This window comes from Neomonachus schauinslandi, chromosome 6 (assembly GCF_002201575.2).
Source record: "Neomonachus schauinslandi chromosome 6, ASM220157v2, whole genome shotgun sequence".
NCBI classification, from domain to species: domain Eukaryota; kingdom Metazoa; phylum Chordata; class Mammalia; order Carnivora; family Phocidae; genus Neomonachus; species Neomonachus schauinslandi.
Genome location: NC_058408.1, coordinates 36,525,988 through 36,548,581, shown reverse-complemented (window position 1 = coordinate 36,548,581; position 22,594 = coordinate 36,525,988). Strand labels below are relative to the sequence as shown.

Genomic DNA, 22,594 nt, shown 5'->3' with positions numbered 1-22,594 from the left:
ACTAGGATGGACAGAAACAGGCTACACACACACACACACACACACACTAGGATGGACAGAAACACAGGCTACACACACACAAACACACAGAAACACAGGCTACACACACACACACACACACACACTAGGATGGACAGAAACACAAGCTTTACATCAATAAAAGCAATGCTTCCCCAAATAACTATGTTAGAGCTGTAAGTCACAGATCTAAATCAATATGAAACAGCCCCTGAAAATACTAGTTGTTTTTTTGTTTTTGTTTTTGTTTTAGTAATATGGAGCCTGAACTCATGACCCTAAGATCTAGTAGCATGCTCTATCAACTAGGCCAGCCAGGCGCCCCTACTCATTTTTTAATCTAAATTTTAAACAGTTTCTAATTTAAAAATAGCTATTACTGAACATTATAAACTCATTAAACTTTGTTCTGACTCATTCAGAAACTTGGTTCCACAATTACATATGTGCTCAATGCACATCCAGCACCCTGCCTCCATAGGATCAAGTATTTATTCTGTTTATGAAATGACTGTTTTGTGCTATATAGGCCAAAGAGAAGGCTGACATCATCCTGATGGCCCGTCCTGTGACATTTTCTAATCACACTGGCAGCGTAATTCTTACTGACTCTAGTCCAAACTGCAGAGTCATCTATTAATCAATCTTTAATTACATTATTCTCACATCCAAATGATACCTGCACATCCTTTTTGAGTTAAATATGTTCTCTGTGTTTGAATAAATAGAAATATTTTCCAAAGTATACTTATATGTTTTGCAGGGGTCCAACTCTCTTATAGTAACTAACTTAGATAAAAAAGCTATTAGTACTCAACACAAAGAGAGCTCAGCCAGGAAAAACCAAATTGTAGACCAAACTTAAAATTACACAATCAGTCCTGCAGATAGTTTATCTTGAACAGAAAAGAAAAAAAAGAAAACTACACCACTGAATAAAAAAATATACAGTTTGCCCTTTCTTAAGTAATTCAAACATGAGAAAATCCAAGTTTATAACACTACCAATCTGCCCACAGGCATTCATAACACAAAAAGTAAGTGCTCTGCCATATAATTCAACAAAGCATTCTTATAAATAATGAGTTTAAAATGCTATATGTATATTTTTCAATGTATCTCTTAACTTTCTCTTTTATTATTTACATATAATATATAAATACATACGTATTTTTAAAGTCAGGTTTCTAAGCATTCAGTGGCACATCTCTTAAGTTATAATACACTGAAAGTTAAGTAATCATTAATATTTTCAGTAACTAACATTTGTCAAATAGAGAAACACTATTATACAGAGGAATTGGAAAAACCAGAAACATACAATAGTTTATGCTTTTAATGATGAGTTATCAATGACTAATATAGTAAGAATGAACCCAACTGCAGGAAAACTAAAGCAAAGGCACAGAGAGACCATATGACTTGTTCAAGCTTCTCATCACCATCACTGTTAAGGCTGAGAATGTGTTACGTGCTGTACGGGACCCAAAATGCATATAGGCTCAGTAAAGTCACATCCACAAGAACAAAACAATTCCTGGTTTTCAGGACTTTGTGGTAAACACAAGAGCCCTCTCTTGATCCATTTCTAAAGGAAGGGAAGGACTATGGTAGTCATCTTTCATGACAAATTAAATAATTAACAACAATAACTGCTTATCTTTAATATACCTTGCACTGCTAGAAGCTGCTCCTCTGTGGTCCAACGGGCATTAATTTTCTGATTTGACTACAAAATTAAAGAGAAGTTTCCTAATGAGGATATGAAGACAGACATTTTCCCAAAGTGCTTATTTTCGTTTTTCACCAAATCATAGACACGAGATTACTAAAACTCTGATTTATGAAGATTCTGCTTTTATAAGGATTAAAAAATATATTGAGTTACCTTTTACCCACACAAAAAGATAATTAAAGGGAAATGTACCAATCTGGGAGAATGAACAACATTCACATTTATACTCTAGTCAGAGGCATTAAAACTGAGAAAATCTATTAGTCATCCATTTTCCAACTACAATGTTCCTGTGACACATGGCAAGTGTTAATTTTAGCCTAGTTTTAAACATTTAAGAGACTTTATCTTCCTTAGAGAGGATCTGTGACTCGCCCTAAAATTCTTTCTCTTCACATTTCGATTAAACCTAACCTTACTCCACCAAAACCAGTGTTATAAATTAATACAGAACTGGAGATCAGGCCTAATTCCTAAAATATTTCTTTAAATTTCTGAAGCAGAAAGAATAGATATAGAATAGATTCTTAAAATCTATTCTATATCTATAGATATAATAGATTTTTTCCCCCTAAGGCCTCCCCACATTTCTCCCAATATTTTTGTTCAAAAAAAATCCTAAATTTAGGACTTTCATTATGGCAAAACTACCATATTAAACACTAAATCAAATTTCATTCGTGTATACCCACTGATAGTGCAAGGACCATTGGCAGTAGAAGGACAGACAGAGAAATAAGTACACCAGCCTACAGAGGTTTACAGAAGAAACTGCCCAGATAAATTGGCCTGGTGTAATACAGGATAAGCTGGGCAAAACAGAAAGAAAGGCTTCCTCTGAGAACAAGTGTTTAGGTTTTATCTCACTCATGGTCTTAGCAATAAAAATTTCTACAGTACACAGAGGTTCTGGGGAACATCTACTTTCTCACCACAAGTGAAGAGGTATAGAAAGTTAAGCATTCAGAAGAAAGAATAAAACAAAAATTCCAAATTAGAAAAACATTATTAGAGAAGAAAGGAAAAAGTTTTAAAAAAAAGACTGAGTAAAGGAGGAAAAAACCTAGAGCAGAAAGCACTGAACACCAGATGATGAGATTAAGAAGAGAGCAAGGCAAGGCCAGGCAGAGAGTGGATAAGCCTCAAGGTGAGCATACTGGCAATGAAGCAAAAGAACATTAAAAAGGTAAAGAAAGGACGCCTGGGTGGCTCAGTCGTTAAGCATCTGCCTTCGGCTCAGGTCATGATCCCAGGGTCCTAGGATCGAGTCCCACATCGGGCTCCTTGCTCAGTGAGGAGCCTGCTTCTCTCTCTCCCTCTGCTGCTCCCCCTGCTTGTGCTCTCTCTCTCTCTGACAAATAAAGAAAAATCTTAAAAAAAAAAAAAAAAAAAAAAAGGTAAAGAAAAAGAGGGGGCTATAGGTTATAAAGAAGCAGTAACAAGAGAAGGGTGAACCAAGGTTTAAAAAGTGAAAAAAGGAAAGAAAAAGAAAAAGGAGATAACAGAAGAAAAACCTGAAATTCTAAACATATGTTCCCCAAAAAGAGGATGAACAAGAATGGAATAGGAGCTAATATTTGAGTTAATACCCAGGCAGTCTGATGCCACCTTCACTGTGAAAGGTAGATAAAAGAGGTCCTTGGTACCCAAGGATAATTGGTACTAGAACCTTATTAAAACAGGTCCAAATATTTCAGAATAAATGGTAAAAAATAAAGGGTTGAGTGCAACCTAACCTGAAATATGAAACTAAAACTTATGAAAATTATTTTAATAGTTAATGACTTTGCTTATATGCTTTAATTTTATTTTTGGCATATCTTTGCTGACCATACAATGGTGTAATATTCACTGGCTTTGAAATTTATAACATGAGCACAGAGTGGGTCATTTTTGTTTTGAAGACCTCAACAATTTTTTCAAGGGCCTCCCTTAATTCTTTGTTACTCAAATTCTTTTTTGAGGTTCGTCTGAGTCAATACGCTTTTTTCTTCAATTGTTAACTCTGCTAAATACCCATTTGTCAACAATTTTGCAAGAGATTAAAGCCATTCTCTTGTACTTTCATAGACTTCAGGAAGTTTTGCATCTTTTGCAAGGTTTAAAATTTCATTTTGGTTTATGCTGTATTTGCATTACAAGAAAGTAAGAGAAGGATATTGATATGATGGATGGGAAAGATAACAGCTAGAGTTAATTAGGGATAGCTCATGAGCAGAGCCTAATTTTATAAGTGCTTAGTTCATTTGTGAATATTCTCTTGTTTGGCAACTTTCGCTTCTCTATGAATCCTTTAGACTAATGAGCATTTGGATACTGAGGATCTCCTACAATACTACAGTGCAAGTTGTTCTGAGGACTAAATTTAGAATAAATGTTAAATATATATAAAGCTATGTTTAGGATATAGGTAAAAAACACCTGGCACAGTGCCTGAGCAAGCAGAAGTTGAAGTTGATCAACTGATGTTTGTTAAACCTGAAAGGCAGAAACTAGAAGAAAAGGTATCATTAATGGAAAGGGAACAAAAAATAAAGAGAAATACCATGCACTATGAAAGCTTATTTCGGCTTATAGACAAATCAGGAGATAGGATAAATTAAAAGTTCAGAGTATACTGTGGATTCAAAGATGAGAGGAAAAAGTCACAATGACTAGAACAGGGAAGAAGGCCAGCTGGAGGGGCTAGACACTGAGGTGGGTTAAACAACAGGATAAGTTTCTGAAAGATAAAGATCAGGAGAAGACACACCATGTACAGGCAACAAAAGGAGCAACAATTAGGAAGAAGTGATAAATACGCCTGGAAAGTTGGTGATATTTAACTAAACTAGAATATGGTAAGGACCACTTTTGCAAGGGCAGTAAATAATCAAGGTTAATGAGTTCACACTAAATATTAATTAATAAGCAATAGATTTCTGGGGGGAGGGAACAGAGGGAGAGGATTCTAATCAGAATAAAACTTCAAGCCTGGAGAGCTGGGAGAAGGGTGGTGCTGTTAAGGACCTAAGAAGTTATGAAATGCTGATTGGGGAGGTGCAGGAAGGCAAGACTAAGATGATGACTGTAACTTGGGATTCACTGACAATGAGGTCACTCAGGTGGAGCTCAGGATCCACTTGAGGTTAAAATAGGTTCATCTATGCAAACACAGCTTTTAAGGGTCTGGAAAATTGTATGAGGGAAAACAATGGAGTCATATCTTACTCAGATGTAAGGTTCTAAAATCTGCCTATGAATTAAAAAAAAAAGATTTTTGTTTTAAATTCCAAATTACTGGGTGCCTGGGTGGCTCAGTTGGTTAAGCGACTGCCTTCGGCTCAGGTCATGATCCCGGAGTCCCGGGATCGAGTCCCACATAGGGCTCCCTGCTCAGCGGGAAGTCTGCTTCTCCCTCTAACCCTACCCCCTCTTGCGCTCTCTCTCTCACTCTCTCAAATACATAAATTAAAAAAATCTTAAAAAAAAAATGTTTTAAAAAAAAATAATAAATTCCAAATTACTATTGAAATGTTCTTACAAAGGTGGTCATGGAAACAGGCACACAATCTCTCAATAAGTCCACATGGCCAGATATTCCTCCAGCACTGAAATGGACCACTAGCTTTTCAGTTAATCCTAGATGAAGCTTTGGTTGAAATTTAGGGTAGTAATGAATGAAAAACATAAATACATTCTTAAATACTAGAATTTCAAGTCAAGGAGACTGCTCACACAGGAGGCCTGTGGAAGCTAAAGCCTTCTTCTTCTTCTTTTTTTTTTTTAGATTTTCATTTATTTATTTGACAGAGAGAGAGAGACAGAGAGGCAGGATGTGGGAGAGGGAGAAGCAGGCTCCCCGCTGAGCAGAAGGCCCGACGTGGGGCCTGATCCTGGGGCCTGGGATCATGACCCGAGCTGAAGGCAGATGCCCAACAGACCGAGCCACCCAGGTGCCCCAAGCTAAAGCCTTCTAAAGAAATAGTGGATTCACAGTTCCAGCCCCTAACTGCTTACTTTGTAGGAGACACTTGATAAATGGGAGTTTAGGCAGGGTTGCCAGCTCTCCTCTACTTGCTATTACTAAACATACTCCTTTTTACTTGGCTGAATATCTGTGGTTGAGTTTGTGTCATATGATGCAATTTTAGTATAGTGAAGTGATGAGCTTGTATGATGTTTCCAAAGAGAAGAGAAGTGAATTTTGAGGATAAAAACTTGGAGAATGCTTATATTTACATATAGAAAGGAAAATTACAGCTGAAAAGGGAACATAATAGTTACAAATGATATCACCTCTCAAAAATTAAAGGAAGAGAGAGAGGTTGTCATCTATGTCAAGGCTCAGGAAAAGGCAAGAAAAATGAGTTAGACTGAGGAATTTGATCAGCAGCAGCAGTGTTAGCCTTTAAACAGCAGCTTCAGTGGAAATATGCAGGGAGGAGGGTTGAAACTGCACTGAATTAAGAGTCTGTATGACAAAACAGAAGCAGTGGAAGAAAGGGAAGACTGAAGGAGAAACAGGGTCAAAATTTTTTAAATACATAAGATTCCTTCAAGTTATTGATTTTTTTATTCTCTTTTAAACCAAGAAACTTTGGCAGAGATTTGTTTAACTTACAGAAAGGACAACTAGAATATATCTAGGAATCTAAAATTGTGTAGTAGTTATGGTTAGTTAGGTAGTACCACTGAGAACATTCTTCTACAGCAAACCCCAGTCGGAAATACTGCTGTTTTTAAAATAATAAAATATTAATCTAAACTAAAATAATCCAATATATAATAGTTATAAAACTAATAATATGAAAGGCCCCAAAGAGCGTTCTAGAACAATCTATGACATCCTTTGTTAATTAGGCATCTTTACTGCATTCTTTCCCTGCTAAATTAGTTCTCGCATCTTTCCCATTTTTGTCAGTAGTAGATTCATACTATCTTTGAGTTGAAAGAATTAGAAGAGGACACCAAGTTAAACCTTCCATCCAGTGCTGAAAATTCCATCCAACATCCATAATGAAAGAATGTCACCCACCTATGCATGAAAATATCAACAGATGGGGAAATTTCTAGCTTCAAAAAGCACTCCTAGTTTCTTCCTTCCTGGTTTCATTAATCTCCTTGTCCCACCTTCCTACCTCCAACCAAAACAAATCAAAGCATAACCCCACAGACCACCACTCTCCCCAACACTCTTACATACCTTCAAATAGATATATTATTTTCTATTTTGCAATGTTCTTTGGATTTATCACTTGCTGTCCACTCCTACAACTAATACCTGACCATACCCAAAATCCCTTTTACCATTTACTTTATCACTCACATCGTTGGTATTTTAGCAGCTATAAAGTTTTCAATTTAGCCTGTGTAACCAGGATAACCTTCCTAAAATTAAAAATTCCCATTATATCCTTCTTATATTGAAGAAACTACAGGGTCTTCCCATTTGACCTAATTTAAAAGGCAAACTTCTCTTCCTAGCTCTCAAACTTTTATACTCTAGCCCTTGCCCACTGACCTCTATCATAAAGAAGTCCCTGTTGAACTCAATTCTGTTAACATCTCTCTCATACACCATGTTCACTTGTCCTCTGCATCCAACTTCGCCTTCCTACGTAGACAATATGCTTCATGAGAGAAAACTGTTTTACACTTTCACTAAATTCTCAATAGTAATCAGCACCACAATGAGGACATAAGTGCTCAGGGAATGCCTGTTGACTGTTTTTTTCCCTCACAGGATTTATACGTTTTTTTTTTTTTTTAAAGATTTTATGTATTTATTTGACAGAGACACAGCAAGAGAGGAATCACAAGCAGGGGGAGAGGGAGAGGGAGAAGCAGGCTTCCTGCCGAGCAGGGAGCCCGATGCGGGGCTCGATGCGGGGCTCGATCCCAGGACCCTGGGACCATGACCTGAGCCGAAGGCAGACGCTTAACGACTGAGCCACCCAGGCGCCCCATACGTAAGTATTTTGAATGTACTGTTCCATACCAAGCCACTGTTCATCCTGCCCTTTTTTGTATGTGCAAAACTCCTACTCATCCTTCAAACCTCAGCTGAAACATCCCTCATTAGGAAGACTTCCCTGATTATCCTAGCAAGAATGAGTAATTACCACTTGTTTTCTTGTAGCTTTTTACTTATAAATCACACAACTTTAATCAGTTTGTCTTATAACATCTAGACTGTGTTTTTTTTTTTTTTAAGGCAGATGGAAAAATCCATCACACATTTCCCACAGTGCCTAAAACAGTGCCTTACATGAAATAAGTGATCAATAAATACTTATGGGAGTGAATAAACTTTCTTCACCAAATTTTTTCCTAAGTGAAAATAACAAATACAATCAAATGAGTAAGTAAAGCATCTTAGTAACTGTTTACTTCCAGTTGAGTTACATCACTTAGTAGCCAATTGTTCTAATGGTTAATGAAATTCTTTTATTACGTATTAGATAGAAATTCTTTTTTTTTTTTAAAGGGACTTTTTTTTTTTTTAAGATTTTATTTATTTATTTGAGAGAGAGAGAATGAGAGAGAGCACATGAGAGGGGGGAGGGTCAGAGGGAGAAGCAGACTCCCCGCCGAGCAGGGAGCCCAATGCGGGACTCGATCCAGGGACTCCAGGATCATGACCTGAGCCGAAGGCAGTCGCTTAACCAACTGAGCCACCCAGGCGCCCCTAGATAGAAATTCTATTATCTAAAGAAAAGGTGATAGATTACATGATTTTTCAAGGTCTTTACGAAGACTGTTAATCTAGTATTTTGAAATAGATCTATGCAGGCTGTTCTTCCCTACAAAGGAACAGAAATAATACGATAAATATAAATATATCCTGAGTATTTTCTAGATAATAAACCCTACATACATTTTTAAGTCATAGGAGTTCAATAAATCAACCTCAAAGTAATATTCAAACTTCACTGTATGATTGGTAGAGTGTTAAGATTTTGGTTGTTTCATTTTGATCATTATTTTTACAAAAATCCAAAAGATGTAATAAATGTCTGATAACTTCTAACCCCCGAACTGCATTTAAATGTGAGAATCAATATATAATTTTGTTATTAAATGAAAACTTTCAAAAGTAAGGGGGAGCAGGATATCAATGTAGGACTCAAACTGGATTCTAAGATTGTGAAATATAGCCAAAATTTCACTATTTACTAGCTGTGACGTTGATCAAGCCAGTTAACCTCTCTGAGGCCCAGATTTGTCATGTAAAATAGTATTTGCCTCATCTACTTCTTGGGATTTATGTGAGCATCAAATGAGAGCATAAAGTTACAAATGCTATTGCACTTTCATGTCTTACTTTATGTAATGTTAATGAGTGAAGCTATCCTTCCATTTTCTGGAAAATTTGAGGTTAGAATCATTGTTTCCTTGAAAATTTGGTAGACGTTTTCTGTAAAACTGTCTGGGCTTGGTATTTTCTTATGAAAAAAATGTTAACTGTTCCTTCATTTTACTTAATGACTATAAATTTATCAGGTTTTCCTTCTTCTTAAGACAAATTTGGTAAGATATATTTTCCTATAAATTTCTAAGTTTTATTTAAATTTTTGAATTTACTGACAAAGTTCTTTATGGTATTCCCCTATTTTTAATATCTGCTATAATTTTTTTAATTTAATTTTTTAAGTTATGAAATTATAGGCATTTAAAGCTTTTGGCTTTTATGCATTTTAATGTATAATTAAATATGAAATTAAAATAATTTTAATATAAGATTTGAAATAATTTTTTTCACAGTAATATAAAGCAGTATGCTTTATATTACTATCTTTAAATAAACAGAAATGTCACTCAAATGTTTGTCAGTTTACCTGTGGGTTTGGAATGAGATGTTATATTGGTCTATGTAGATTTCATTTTTTCCCATTATCTACCTTTCTTGAAAGAGACTATTCAAAACAAACAAACAAACAAACAAAACCAAGAACACTTTTATTCCTAATGATTCTTCCTTTCTGAAAGATTCTAATCAGTGAGACAGAATATGGTGCATTTGGTCTGAAGCGCTCCCCCCAACTCTTCTGCCCTCCCCCCCCAGACCCTCATGCATATTTCATTTGTAGATATTTCAGGCATCTTGTGATGGGGGGCGAGGGAGCATCCCATTAGGACCAAATAAGGATTATCTAATTATTAAATACATAGAAAGGCAAGTCCAGGGTATGAAGCACAGCATAGGAGTCTTAAAAAAGAGAGAGACAAGAGAAAAGATTTATAATAGAAGCTTCTGTGAAAAGACTTGATTGGACTTTATGGGCATTTAAGTACTCCTATAATTATCATAAATATTAAATATATATTAGGTTTCAGAGGAAATAGAAGGAAGACTTGAGAAAATGGTTAATCTACATCTTGCTTTTAGATTTCACATTTTCAGGGATAGGAGTATAAGAATGTTCATTAAGTCCACACACTAAAATCCTAATTAAAAATCTGAGCCAAAAGACAAATACCTTAAAATAAAAAATTGCTAAAATTGCTAAAAGAGCTCCTTTTCTTATTCTTTTTCTTGTTGTGTTACCAATTCACACAGGCAGGAAAAGGCTTTGAGCAAACACTGCTGCAGACCCAGAAATGTACTGGCTTGCTCATCAATTACCTTCTATTTTCACATGCACTGGGCCTATCTGTATAGTTGTGTTTCCCTACTTACTTTGCTTGATATGAACTGCTAACGGCAGGAAAGAACTGACTTCACTTAAATCGTTAGCCAAGTCTCAAAAGACTATCTAAATGACAAAATAGAGACATGACAAATTACCCACGCTATGACATCTTCAAAGTACTAACAACACATGCAACCAAAATAGTAAATACTGGATAGATAATTCACAGAATAAGGTTTCACCATACTTAGTCACATATATTCTTCAATAACATACCTCAGGAGGTTTGAATTCTTCAATTCCACCTTCCATTTTCTGTTTAAGTGCACTGTTCACTTGCTTAGCATTCTGAACCTTCAACAAAATAGCCCAAAGTATGAATCAGATCACATACTTAGGTAAATGTATGAGTACTCAACAAATGAAAAGGATATATACCAAAACCTTCATAAATTTTATTTCAGGAGGACAGACACTTAATTACATTTTATCACACTTGGGGCCATTCAACTAATATCCACATCAATTACTATATATATCCACTAATCAACTAATTATATATATATAACTAATATATCTCTAGTAGGCTAATAAACAGTCTACAAATCATAGTATCTGAGTATCTTTTAACAATGTCTAAGACATACGGTATATAGAGGAAAATTCCATCAATATTGCTCATTACCATAATGTTTTGATAAAAATAACAGTTATTCCAATAAGAATAATAATGATGAGATTGGATAATATTAGGTTTTTATTAGGTTAAGCATCATTGTTGGTGCTTCACGTGTAATAAATCACTTAATTCTCACAACTACTTTGTTAAGAGTTCTGCTATAAGCTGACATATGCATTCTCAAAAATCACCCTACTGGCAAAATCGCACAACAAAAAAACCACAGGACTTATGGGGAAACAGAGCTAGGGATCCAACACTGAAACACTTCATCAATGACACACACAAAAAATAAGAACCTCATAAAAATGACAGCAGATTTATGCATTTTAAATAATAAAGAAATTTAGAAATGCTACAATAAAGATGGTACTTAACCTTGGAAAAGACCTGAGGTTGCTTACAGAAGTGTCAAATAGTTGCAGCTTGTGAGTTACTGGGAAGTGGTAGAAGGAGGGTTATTTGAAAATCAGATGAAAAATTTTAACACCAGATAGGATATGTGTGGTTCATAACATACAGTGAATTGAGGAAGCTGGTACACATCTGAAGTGTTTGTATATGTACTTAACTAGGTCAGTTTTCCACTGATAAAAATCAAACATAAGCAAATGCAAAATTCACATTATACTCAAATTGTTCCCTAGTATACCAATCGTGTTGGAACAAATTCATGTTATCAAAATAAGCATTATAGCAGAACTGACTCTACTTTTACTATAATCATTTTATAGATGAGGAAGGCTGGGCACAGAGAAGTCAAGAAACTTTCCCTACGCTATAGATAGAAGCGGCAGAACCTGAATCTGAACCATGCCAAGTTTTTAACTACTACTCTACTAGCAATATTTTTTTTTTTTTTTAAAGACTTTATTTATTTATTCATGAGAGACAGAGAGAGAGAGGCAGAGAGAGAAGCAGGCTCCCAAGGAGCAGAGAGCCTGATGCGGGACTCGATCCCAGGACGCTGGGATCATGACCTGAGCCGAAGGCAGACGCTTAACCACTGAGCCACCCAGGCGCCCTACTAGCAATATTATTAATCTTTACCTAGAATATTAAGGGTTAGGATTTTTGTTTGTTCATTTGTTTACGTTTTTTTCTCGGTTTGCTTTTTTTTTCCAGTATGGACAATCAAATATTTATAAAGTGATTTGTGAAATTTTTTCCTCAGAGATCTTTTTTTTTTTTTTAAGATTTTATTTATTTATTTATTTATTTGACAGAGAGACAGTGAGAGAGGGAACACAAGCAAGGGGAGTGGGAGAGGGAGAAGCAGGCTTCCCGTGGAGCAGGGAGCCCGATGTGGGGCTCGATCCCACATGACCTGAGCCGAAGGCAGACGCTTAACGACTGAGCCACCCAGGCGCCCCTCCTCAGAGATCTTAACACAGCTAAAATGTAAAAATCTAGGTTGATTCAAATGTAGTTAGTTGGTCAACCATGTTAGACACACAAAGATAAAATGTAAAAATGTAAATTCTCAGTCTGTAAAGATTTCATAGATTAGTGGGGAGATAAATAAATATAAAAGTATGGTAAACACTAAAACACCTAACCTAGACTTGGAGAAAGAGAGAAAAGAGAGCAAGTATTTTGTATTCATGTTAACAGGCATGGGTAATGGGGAAAATAGGGTAAGTTTTCCAAAGGAGATGATACCTAAATTTTAGTTTCAAAGGATTAATGAGAATTAAGCAGGTAGGCAAGGTTGGGCAGGAAATGCCTTCCAGGCAGAATAGCATGTAGGAAGACAGGAAAGCAGTTAGGCTGGGACTGAACAGAGAATTTGAATTCTGCCCAAAGACTGAGAAAAAGATTTTATTTATTTGTTTATTTGAGAGCGAGCGTGCGCGCGTGCATGCATGCAGGGAGCAGCAGAGGGAGAGGGACAAGCAGATTCAGTGCTGTGTGGAGCTGACGTGGGCCTCAATCTCCCGACCCTGAGATCACGATCTGAGCTGAAATCAAGAGCCAGACGCTTAACCGACTGAGCCACCCAGGCACCTCGACCTAAAGAATTTTTAAGCAAGGGAGCAACGTAGTCATATTGGCTTTTAGAACAATAATTCCAGTAATCATCTGGAGAATGGAATGGAATGAAGAGGATGAAAATGAATTTAACAATCCAGATGAGAAACATTGAGGACTTCAGTTAAAACAGTAGGGGGAATGAAGTAATCATGGTGGTGGCACACAGACAGATAAAAGCAACAACGTGGAAACAAAAATTAAGATGTGTTTGTAAACATTTGATGGGGAGAATTAGGGAGAAGGAAGAATCAAGGATAACTGTGGCCACTGGCTTAAGTAACCCGAGTATATGTGGTGCTAATCACTATGACAGGGAATGCAAAGGAGGAACAGCTAACTAGGGTGGGGTGTGGGGGAAGTCAATTTGGACTTCTTCATATGAGACTGTGTTCATATGAGATGTGTCTGGGATATGAAAAGAGCAGAATTTGTAAATCCAAGAGTGCAAACCATTACTATGTCACACATCAAATGACAAACCAAGAAAGGAGTTTAAAGCTTTAAAAAAGATCCTTTATAGTAAAAATAGGCTATAAGTGAAGTAATAGCGTTAAGGATAGAGTATGAATACGGGTAACTGAGTACATTTTATTCCCTCGTTATTTAAAAAAATTTTGAGCAATTTAAAAAATTTTAACCCTATGTTTACCAAAAAAAAAAAAAAAGTCATTCATACATCAAACTGGGTTTTCCTTGGTTTTAATAGATTAAAATGACATCATCCAATCTAACTCATGTATTACTTTTAGAGACAATGCAAATGGAAATATTTTTGCCATTCCAGTGGATATTTCTAAAAAAGCAAATGCCTATGGATGTTCCTGCATTTTCAAAAGAAAAAGGAAAGAAACAGACACCACAGTTCTCCAAGGCTGGCTGTATTTCCCACACTGCAGAAAAACCATTAAAAATCGCCTTCAAGAGTTTCAGTATGTATTGTAATACAGATTTCACTCCTTCAGTCTGCTCACTGACTTCTTGAGACCACTTGGTTAGAAGACCGTTCTCACTGCTGGTTAACTGCTATTGGTACTTGGTAGGCTCTACATTTTAAACTTCTGTAAAGAACCTATATTTCATGTAATTTAATTTTGTGCTGAATATTCTTCAAAGGACTTTATAAATAATATAATATTTTAAATGAGTCTCCAATTCACTTGTCTTTCTACCATATTGTTGCTTTCTCCAACTTTATCTACAAATTCCAGGTAGATTCAAGAGGAACCCAAAGACTGGCAATCTTCCTATAAAGCCAATGACTGTAAGAAAGAAGCCCTTAAACATGAGAAAGAATCCATAAATTTCAAAGATCATGCCTATCAAAGGCCAACCAACAAGGACTACAAATACACCACCCAGGAAAAACCCTATAGCTTTCATTTTAGGTTTTTGGAAGAAGAATCTGAATGTTCTTTGTAAACCAATTACAAAAGCCAAGCCAGCTACAAAGAAAACATTACCAACAGCCAATAGTGCTTTGTCAAATAAAAGAATCATTCCAAAGGACAAGAAAAACACTCCATATCCTGTTAATCCCATTTCAATTTTCTGGGTGTCCATTAAGAAGATCATGGCTGCAGTGGTGAGGGCAGTGGTGACAGAACCTCAGGGCACCCAGGGCATGAAGCAAAGTCAGGAGAAAAGAAGCTGGGAAGCAGACCAGGCAAGAGCCGCCACATCTTCTGGAAAGATGCAGTCACCCCTACCCCAGCTTCAAGACCACTTGAAACCTTTTAAAGATATTACAGGCAAAGTGTTTTACAAGTTCTCTAAAAAGAAAGAGTGCTGTGGTTTGGAAGATGGGAGTCGTGCACACATTCATTGTTCAACTAAAGGCCAAGCATCCAGTCAAAAATATACTACATACATTAGAGAGCCTGGTGTCATAAAAGCCAAAGGAAAGGAATTCCAAGAAGGAAGAAGTGGTTGTCAGTGTCAGATACTACTGAGCACTAATAGATTCAAGAGTGCATGAAACCTGGCCATTGGTTAATAAATAAACTTAAGGTAACTTTTCCACTGGTAGAACTGGGATGGTGTATGGAGCAGAAATTACACTGGGAAGCATCAGAGAATATGTTAAGAAAGCAGAGGAAGCTAATATGGTAGATATTTATGCAAGAAGTTTGTTGGAGAAGAAATGAGAAATATAAGAGCAGCTTGGGTGAATATCCAGGGTCAAGAGATAGAGAAATCTGAATGTTTCAGATAGAGAAAAACTATCTTGATCCCACATTATACCGTTGCAAGATTCTTACATTTTATATAAAGTGGCACAATATTAACTCTAAGGATAATATTGTAATACCTAAGCAAGGATGATATGGTAGGCTGAGGATGCATACTATAATCCCTAGAGCAACTAGTAAAATAAAAAATGCAAAGAGATATAGTTGAAAAATATAAATAAGACGATGTTACACCTCTCTTTAAAAATCCTTCAGTGGTTTCTTAACTCACAATGAATTTTAAATTTCTTAACATGACCTTCTGATCAATTCCTGTCTACCTCTGCTGTTAACGTGCTAAGGGCAAGTAGAAATTAACGAAGAGCTTTAAAGTGAATGATTTTGATCATACCATTATTTTAAGAAGATAACATGGACATGGACAACAATATGTAGCATGAGCTGCAGCGAAAGTGGACAGCAAGGAGAATCCACAGGACAGTTACTGTCAGATAAGAGGTTATAAGGACCTGAACAAAGGTAGTAGTGATGGGATTAAAAAGGAGGGGACTGATTTAAAGAAAATTTCTCAGATAAACTTACACAACTAGGTTACCACTTGGATTTGTATGTGATAATGGCAAGGGATAAATCGAAGAGGATTCTCATGTTTCAACAGACAGGGAACAGAGAAAAACCATCTTTCAGGGGTTAGATGAAGATGCCTAGCAGGTAGCTAGAGATATAGCAATACAGAGCTTGGGAGAAAAGTCAAAGCCTGAGAAGTAGATTCAGAAGCCACTGGCATATAGTGTAAGATTGCTTGATACAGATTTAGAAGAGTTATTAGGTCTAAGGGATAGGAAAAACAACAGAAACCAAGAGAGAGGGTAAGAGATGACCAAGAAAGGCCAGAGACCTAAGAACAACCATTAACTGAGTACTTACTATGTGCTAGGCACTGTTGTAAGCACTTCTCATATATTATCCTGTTTAATTCCTCCCAAGCATCATATTATTATCCACATTTCAAGATGAGGAAGCTGAGTTAAGAAGAGTTAACCAGCTACCCCGAGGTTACACAGGAACTAGACGATGTAGCTAAGGTTAAAATTTACGTTCACTGACCCTAGATCCTGACTCTTAACCATGATTAACCTGATTATGATGATGATATATTTATAATACCATGGCAGCTACTACTGGTAATAATGATGAGGATGAAGAGAGCAGCCATCATTCACTGAGCACTCAAAAAGTGCCAGACACAAGGGGGTGGGAGGGATGGGGTGGCTGGGTGATAGGCATTGGGGAGGGTATGTGCTATGGTGAGTGCTGTACCCCTGAAACAAATAATACATTATATGCTAATTAAAAAAAGAAAGAAAAAAAAAGTGCCAGACACAGCTCAACAATCTGCAATTAACATCTCAACCAACTCCTAACAACCTGCAAGAGAAGTATGATTATTTTATCCTTAATTTCATAAATATAAAGTTGAAGCTCAGAGAAATTCTATTATTTCCCACTATCACAGAGCTAACCAGTAACAATGCTGGGATTCAAATTTAGAATAGACTGAGGCATCTTTGAATTTGGAAACAAGGTAAATTTTAAAGAGTAGAGCTTATATAAGTGGGTAGCTGAGAAAATCTGTAAAAAACTTAGTTTACTGAGGTTTTAAAAGTGGATAAACTGAATAGATAGAATCATTAACAATATGATTTTTATTTTTACTACCTGACGCTTTAAAGAGATCAGCTCCATGTCCAGCTGCCGCAGGATGGTGTTGGCTGCATTGGGACTACAGGAAACAGCTACCACATCTTCCTGGGTTAAATACATGCCCTTAGGTGGACGGCACTTAGAACGCTGAGAATGATGGCGGTGTTGTAAACTCTGATACTCTCTCCTTCCAAGTCCAATCTTGCTAGTTTGGACAGGTTGCTCAGTATTACCCTGGAAGAATAAAGATAGAATAATAAGTCATTTGGTTTACATGCATGTATAAACCAAAGAAAGTCTATTATTGGAAGTATCCGCTACATTAAGTACACCTAAAAAATACTTCTAACCAATTACATTATGTACAAGTACACACACACACACAGACACACATGTAGCACTCATCAACTGGGGGAAAATAAGCACACAACATAATGTATCCTTGATTAATCCACTCAATAAAATGTTTGGTTTCTAGCCCAGATGACTAAGAATAAATAAAAAAGTAAGTTGGATTCTAAACTATTCTTGTTTGCTTCAAAATGGAATATTTTTTCCCTCAGCAATACAGGGCCTGGAAAAAAAAAGCTGTAACTTATTAAGTGCAAAGTTTTTTAGGAAAATTAAAAAGGGGCAAATCAGGAATTATGACAAGTGGCAGATAATACTTCATTCTCACTTCAGAGTTGTTGAAAGAGAACTATACCTCTAAAGATTAAAAAGGACACAGAATTATCTTAATCTTAACATTTCTAAACTCTAAATCTATTTATCTGTGAATAAAATGAAATGTGAATTTGTATTTTGAAAGAGGTTAGGATAGTTCAAATAATAAGGACCATGAACTCGTAAGTAGGATTTCATTATTACTTGCAATATTCTTAAAGTGTGATATAAAAATACAGTGTTATTCTGTGCTTCTGAGACAGGAATTCATTGAAACAGTGCCCATTAGGTTGAAGGGCAACCTAATTTCAACTGATTAGATTTAATGCTCCAATTCTTTAGAAAAGGAACTCTGAGTAAAAGTCGTAAAACAATCGTATAATGAAGCATAATCCACTTCACTGCTTAACACCTAACGCAAAGCAACCCATGGCAAATTTGATGGTCAAGGAAATCCCTCCCAGTGTAGTACTCCTAAAATTGCTGGACCAAGTATTTTTTTAAAACACCTTTAAAAATTTAACTCTGAGGTGGCAGGGAAGTAAAAAAATTCCTCAGAGACCAGAAATAATGAGAAAGCAGAAACCTAAGGGTCTAAGTGAGTCTGCTGGAGCTGGCATACACCTAAGGCCCAGGCTCAGTGGGCAATAGCTGTAGGTCACAGCAGACAACGCCAGACCCCTGGGAGGGGACACATCATTGTGCGAAGCAGAAAAAAAATGCTCCTGTCCTGTGGAGGAAGAGGATAATTAAAGAGAGACATGCTATCTCATCCTTAGCTGAATGAAAAGGGAAGATATTCAAAAAGTCTTCCCCGAGAATCCCCAATCACAGGCCTACATTAAAGCTGATTTGGGGACTAAATTTATATGAACTGTCTGACCTGAAAAATCCCAAATCAGAAATTTAAAGTGTCTCAGGTTGGTAGGGCCTTCAGACACTTAGCAAAAACAAATGCAAAGTGTCTCTAGAAAAATGCATTTTAAACCCAGGTCTCAAAAATTTTCCACAAGTATGTTCCAAGGAAAATGAGTTCCCAACCACAAACTGCTAAACAAGCCCCATGAGTGAGAGACAGCAGAAGCAAACAATAGAATTAGATCTGCAAAGACTGCAGATATTAGAATTACTGGATAGGGGCGCCTGGGTGCTCAGTCGTTAAGCATCTGCCTTTGGCTCAGGTCATGATCCTGGGGTCCTGGGATCGAGCCCCGCATCGGGCTCCCTGCTCCGCGGGAAGCCTGATTCTCCCTCTCCCACTCCCCCTGCTTGTGTTCCCTCTCTTGCTGTCTCTCTCTGTGTCTAATAAATAAATAAAGTCTTAAAAAAAAAAAAGAATTACTGGATAAAGAGAATACAACAAATGTGTTACATGTGCATAAAGAGATAAATGACAGAATTGAAAATAGGGAATATTCTTTTAGGAGTCTATCAAAACTGACTAAGCAGATATGCAAAAGAACCAAACAGAACATCTAGAAATTAAAAAATAGTATAAATAAGATTAGAAACTCAGTGGATGGGTTACTTAGCAGATTAGACAGAGCTCAAAAGAACAGTAGTGACTTAGAATGTACATATGATAAAAATTACCACAATGCAGTACAGAAATATGGAAAGACAAAAAGACGGAAAATGAGTGGTTAAGAGACATGTGAAACTCCATTAGATTTCTAAAAGGATTCCCAAAAGAAAGAATAGAGAGAATGAGGAAGACAATATTCAAAGAGGCAACAAATGAGAATTTCACAGAACTTAAAACATAGGACTCAAGAAGTACGATGAATCCAAAACAAATTAAAAAAAAAAATCCACAGTCAGATACATTAAAGTGAAACACCACTAAAGACAAAGAAGAGACCATAAAAGCAGAGAAAGAGAAAAGACAAATTACCTCCAAAGGAACGATAATTAGCCTGGCAGCAGACTTTTCTGCAGGAATGACAGAAATCAGAAGCAGTAGAATATTATCTTCAAATAGTAACAGTAAACCTAGGAATCTAACCCCAGCAAAACCAGGGTTTCAAGAACAAGGGAGAAACAGACATTTTGGACACACCAAAACTGACTATTTATAAGTAACAGACTCACTAAATTAACTTGTACAAGATATATTTCAGGAAAAGGGGAAACGATTTTGGAAGAAAGATCTAAGATTCAAGAAAGAATGATGAGTAAATTTTAAACATGTACATAGATACAAATAAACAATGACTATATGTTTGAGAGATTTTAAAAAACAAGATGTAACTAAAATTGAATAAAAATAGCATATAAATCAGGAGGGTAGTGACTGAAGTCAAAGCAGTCTAAGGGCCAATATTAATCAGAAAGTCATTTTTAAAAAACCCAATTATTAGACTTTAAGTTAAATACGCAGGAAAAATTTCCAGGGTACACAATAAGAATAGAAGTATAGAAACATCCCAAATTGGCAGAGAATAAAAAAGTGGAACTGGAGATGATGGAGTCTTAATGAAAAAAAAAAAAGAAAGAAGGAAAGAAAGAAAAGAAAAAAGCAAGCCACGAAGGAGGAGAAAACTAGAAAAAGCAAGTCAAATAAAAGGTAAAAATAAGAAAGAACAAAAATATACATAGATCAGTGATCATGACTGATATAAAGGGACTAAACTCTCCAGATAAATTATAAAATCCTACCAATATGTTCCTCATAAGGACACACACTTAAATTGGGAGGACATAGAAATGTTGAAAGAAAATAAAGACATACCAGGCAAATACTTAATAAAAGATGGCAGAGTTATATCCATCAAAATAATTTTTATAGCAGAAGACATACAAAATATATAAAAATTTTTGAGACCTGGGTTTGAAGTGCATTCTTTTTTTTTTTTTTTTGAAGATTTTATTTATTTATTTGACAGAGAGAGGGGGAGAGACAGCGAGAAAGGGAATACAAGCAGGGGGAGTGGGAGAGGGAGAAGCAGGCTCCCCGCTGAGCAGGGAGAAGCAGGCTCCCCGCCAAGCAGGGAGCCTGATGCGGGGCTCGATCCCAGAACCCTGAGATCATGACCTGAGCCGATGGCAGACGCTTAACGACTGAGCCACCCAGGAGCCCCTGAAGTGCATTCTTCTAGAGATACATATTGATAAAAAGCAGCAAAATAAAACAATTCTAGACCTCTACTCTATGCACCTAATAACAATAGCTTTGAAATATAAAGAGTGTCACTTCTCAATTAATTGATCAGATAAGCAGATAACAAAAACTACACTAGCAAGGCAAGCAGTAAGAGAACATAGATTTCAAGCAAAAAACTGACAAGCTACAATTAATAGACACAGAATCCTATAACTAAATGAGTATTATTTTCTTCTCAAACACACATGGAAAAACATTTATGAAAATTCTGTATTCTAGGCTTGGAGGTTTCAAAACATGTCATCAAAATCCTCAACATTCCAGCCATTGAGAAGTGGGATCTATATCCCCTCCCCTTGATTCTGGACCAACTTCAGTAACTCACTTAAAACCCACAGAATGCAACAGAAGTGATGTTGAATAACTTCCAAGGCTAGGCCAGAAGAAGCTGGGTAGTTTCCACTTAGTGCTTTCGAAATAAATGCTTTGGAGAAAACCAGCCCATGGTAAGAAGCCAGATTACTCACGGGCCACCAGGCTAGAGAGGAATGCCAGTTGGCAGCTAGCATATCAACTACCAGTCATGTAAGCGAGTTGAAAACCTTCAATTATATTTTGGTTGATACTGAAACATAAAAACCATTCTAAAATTAGGAATAATTTAGAAAATATTTGTTATCATAACTTCTCTTCAACATTTATAGAGGTGAAAAGAAATAAAACTATTATTTTCAGATGACAAATCTCTTCATAGAAAATGCAAATGTATCTACAAATAAATTACACAAAGGTTGCTCTTCTCCCTATAGTACATCTCCACTTCTCTTCTACAATATAGATTCAATGGAATATCTATTAGGGCTTTTATAGGAATGGATAAGCTTTAAGAGCAAAGGTCCAAGAATAGCCAACTACTTACTCCTTAAAAACACCCCCAAGCAGTGGGAATTACCCTAGCAGCTATCAAGACTTATCATAAAGCTATAGCAATTAAGACATTGTGGGACTGACAAGAGGAGAACAGTCATACATATATAGAAACCTCATTTATGATAAAGCTGACATTGCAGACCAGTTGAAAGAGATGAACTCACTTCCGTATTAGAAAACAAAAATAAAAATGGATTTCTACCTCACAACATGAACAAACCTTAATTACTGACAGAATAAGGACTTAAGTGTAAAAAGCAAAACTTGAAAGCTTAAATTTGAAAACACAAAAGAACACTGAAATTTCAATCTGTACATGCTTCTGATGTAATAGTTGTCCATCAAAAGCATGTGAAGAGAGTAAAAAAATAAACCACAAACTGCTAAAAGCTGTTGGCAGGCAACACATCTAACTAAGGGATTAGTATCCAGAATGCATAAGGAATTCAGTAAGAAAAAAACTTTTATACATTCTGTCTTTAAGAAAAAAACAACCCCATAGAAAAGGAGGTAAAAAAAAAATAAGCAAACAAACAAAAAAAAAATTTTTAAAAAGACACAATAATAGACAATAAACAGATGGAAAAATATTCAGCTCATTAGTAATCTGATGAAATTGAGAACACAATGATACCATTTCATATTACCAGATTTGTAACATTTTAAAAGTCTGATTATATCAAGTGTTGGCAAGGAAGTAGATAATAAGCACTCTCACGGCCCAACAGAAGTACAACTGACCCTTGAACAATGCAGGGGATGGGGACACTGACCTTGCCTGCAATCAAAACTCTGTGTGTAACTTGTGACTCCTCAAAAACTTAATTACTAACAGCCTACTGTTGATCAGAAGCCTTCCTGACAACACAATTGATCAACACATCTTTTGTATGTTGTATGTATTATATACCATATTCTTAC

The 22,594-nt window shown here is 36.2% G+C and overlaps 2 protein-coding genes across 5 annotated transcripts in view; both read right to left on the bottom strand.

Moving 5' to 3' along the window:
* The window catches only part of RCOR3 (REST corepressor 3), a 55,256-nt gene that overhangs the window by 10,290 nt on the left and 22,372 nt on the right, over nucleotides 1-22,594 (bottom strand). For all 4 annotated transcript variants that reach the window (XM_044915922.1, XM_044915921.1, XM_044915924.1 and 1 more), the window contains 3 exons: nucleotides 16,990-17,208; nucleotides 10,645-10,722; nucleotides 1,690-1,747 (listed from right to left, as the gene is read on the bottom strand). In XM_044915922.1, the coding sequence (XP_044771857.1) occupies nucleotides 1,690-1,747; nucleotides 10,645-10,722; nucleotides 16,990-17,208 (355 nt within the window). The remainder of the gene's footprint in view (nucleotides 1-1,689; nucleotides 1,748-10,644; nucleotides 10,723-16,989; nucleotides 17,209-22,594) is intronic.
* On the bottom strand, nucleotides 14,273-14,653 carry LOC110573916 (vesicle transport protein GOT1B-like). The gene has a single exon (XM_044915925.1). The coding sequence runs from the start codon at nucleotides 14,651-14,653 to the stop codon at nucleotides 14,273-14,275; it is 381 nt and encodes a 126-aa protein (XP_044771860.1).

Coding starts and splice junctions, on each gene's coding strand:
- LOC110573916 (XM_044915925.1), bottom strand. CDS start 14,653: ATGATCTTCTTAATGGACACCCAGAAAATTGAAATGGGATTAACAGGA.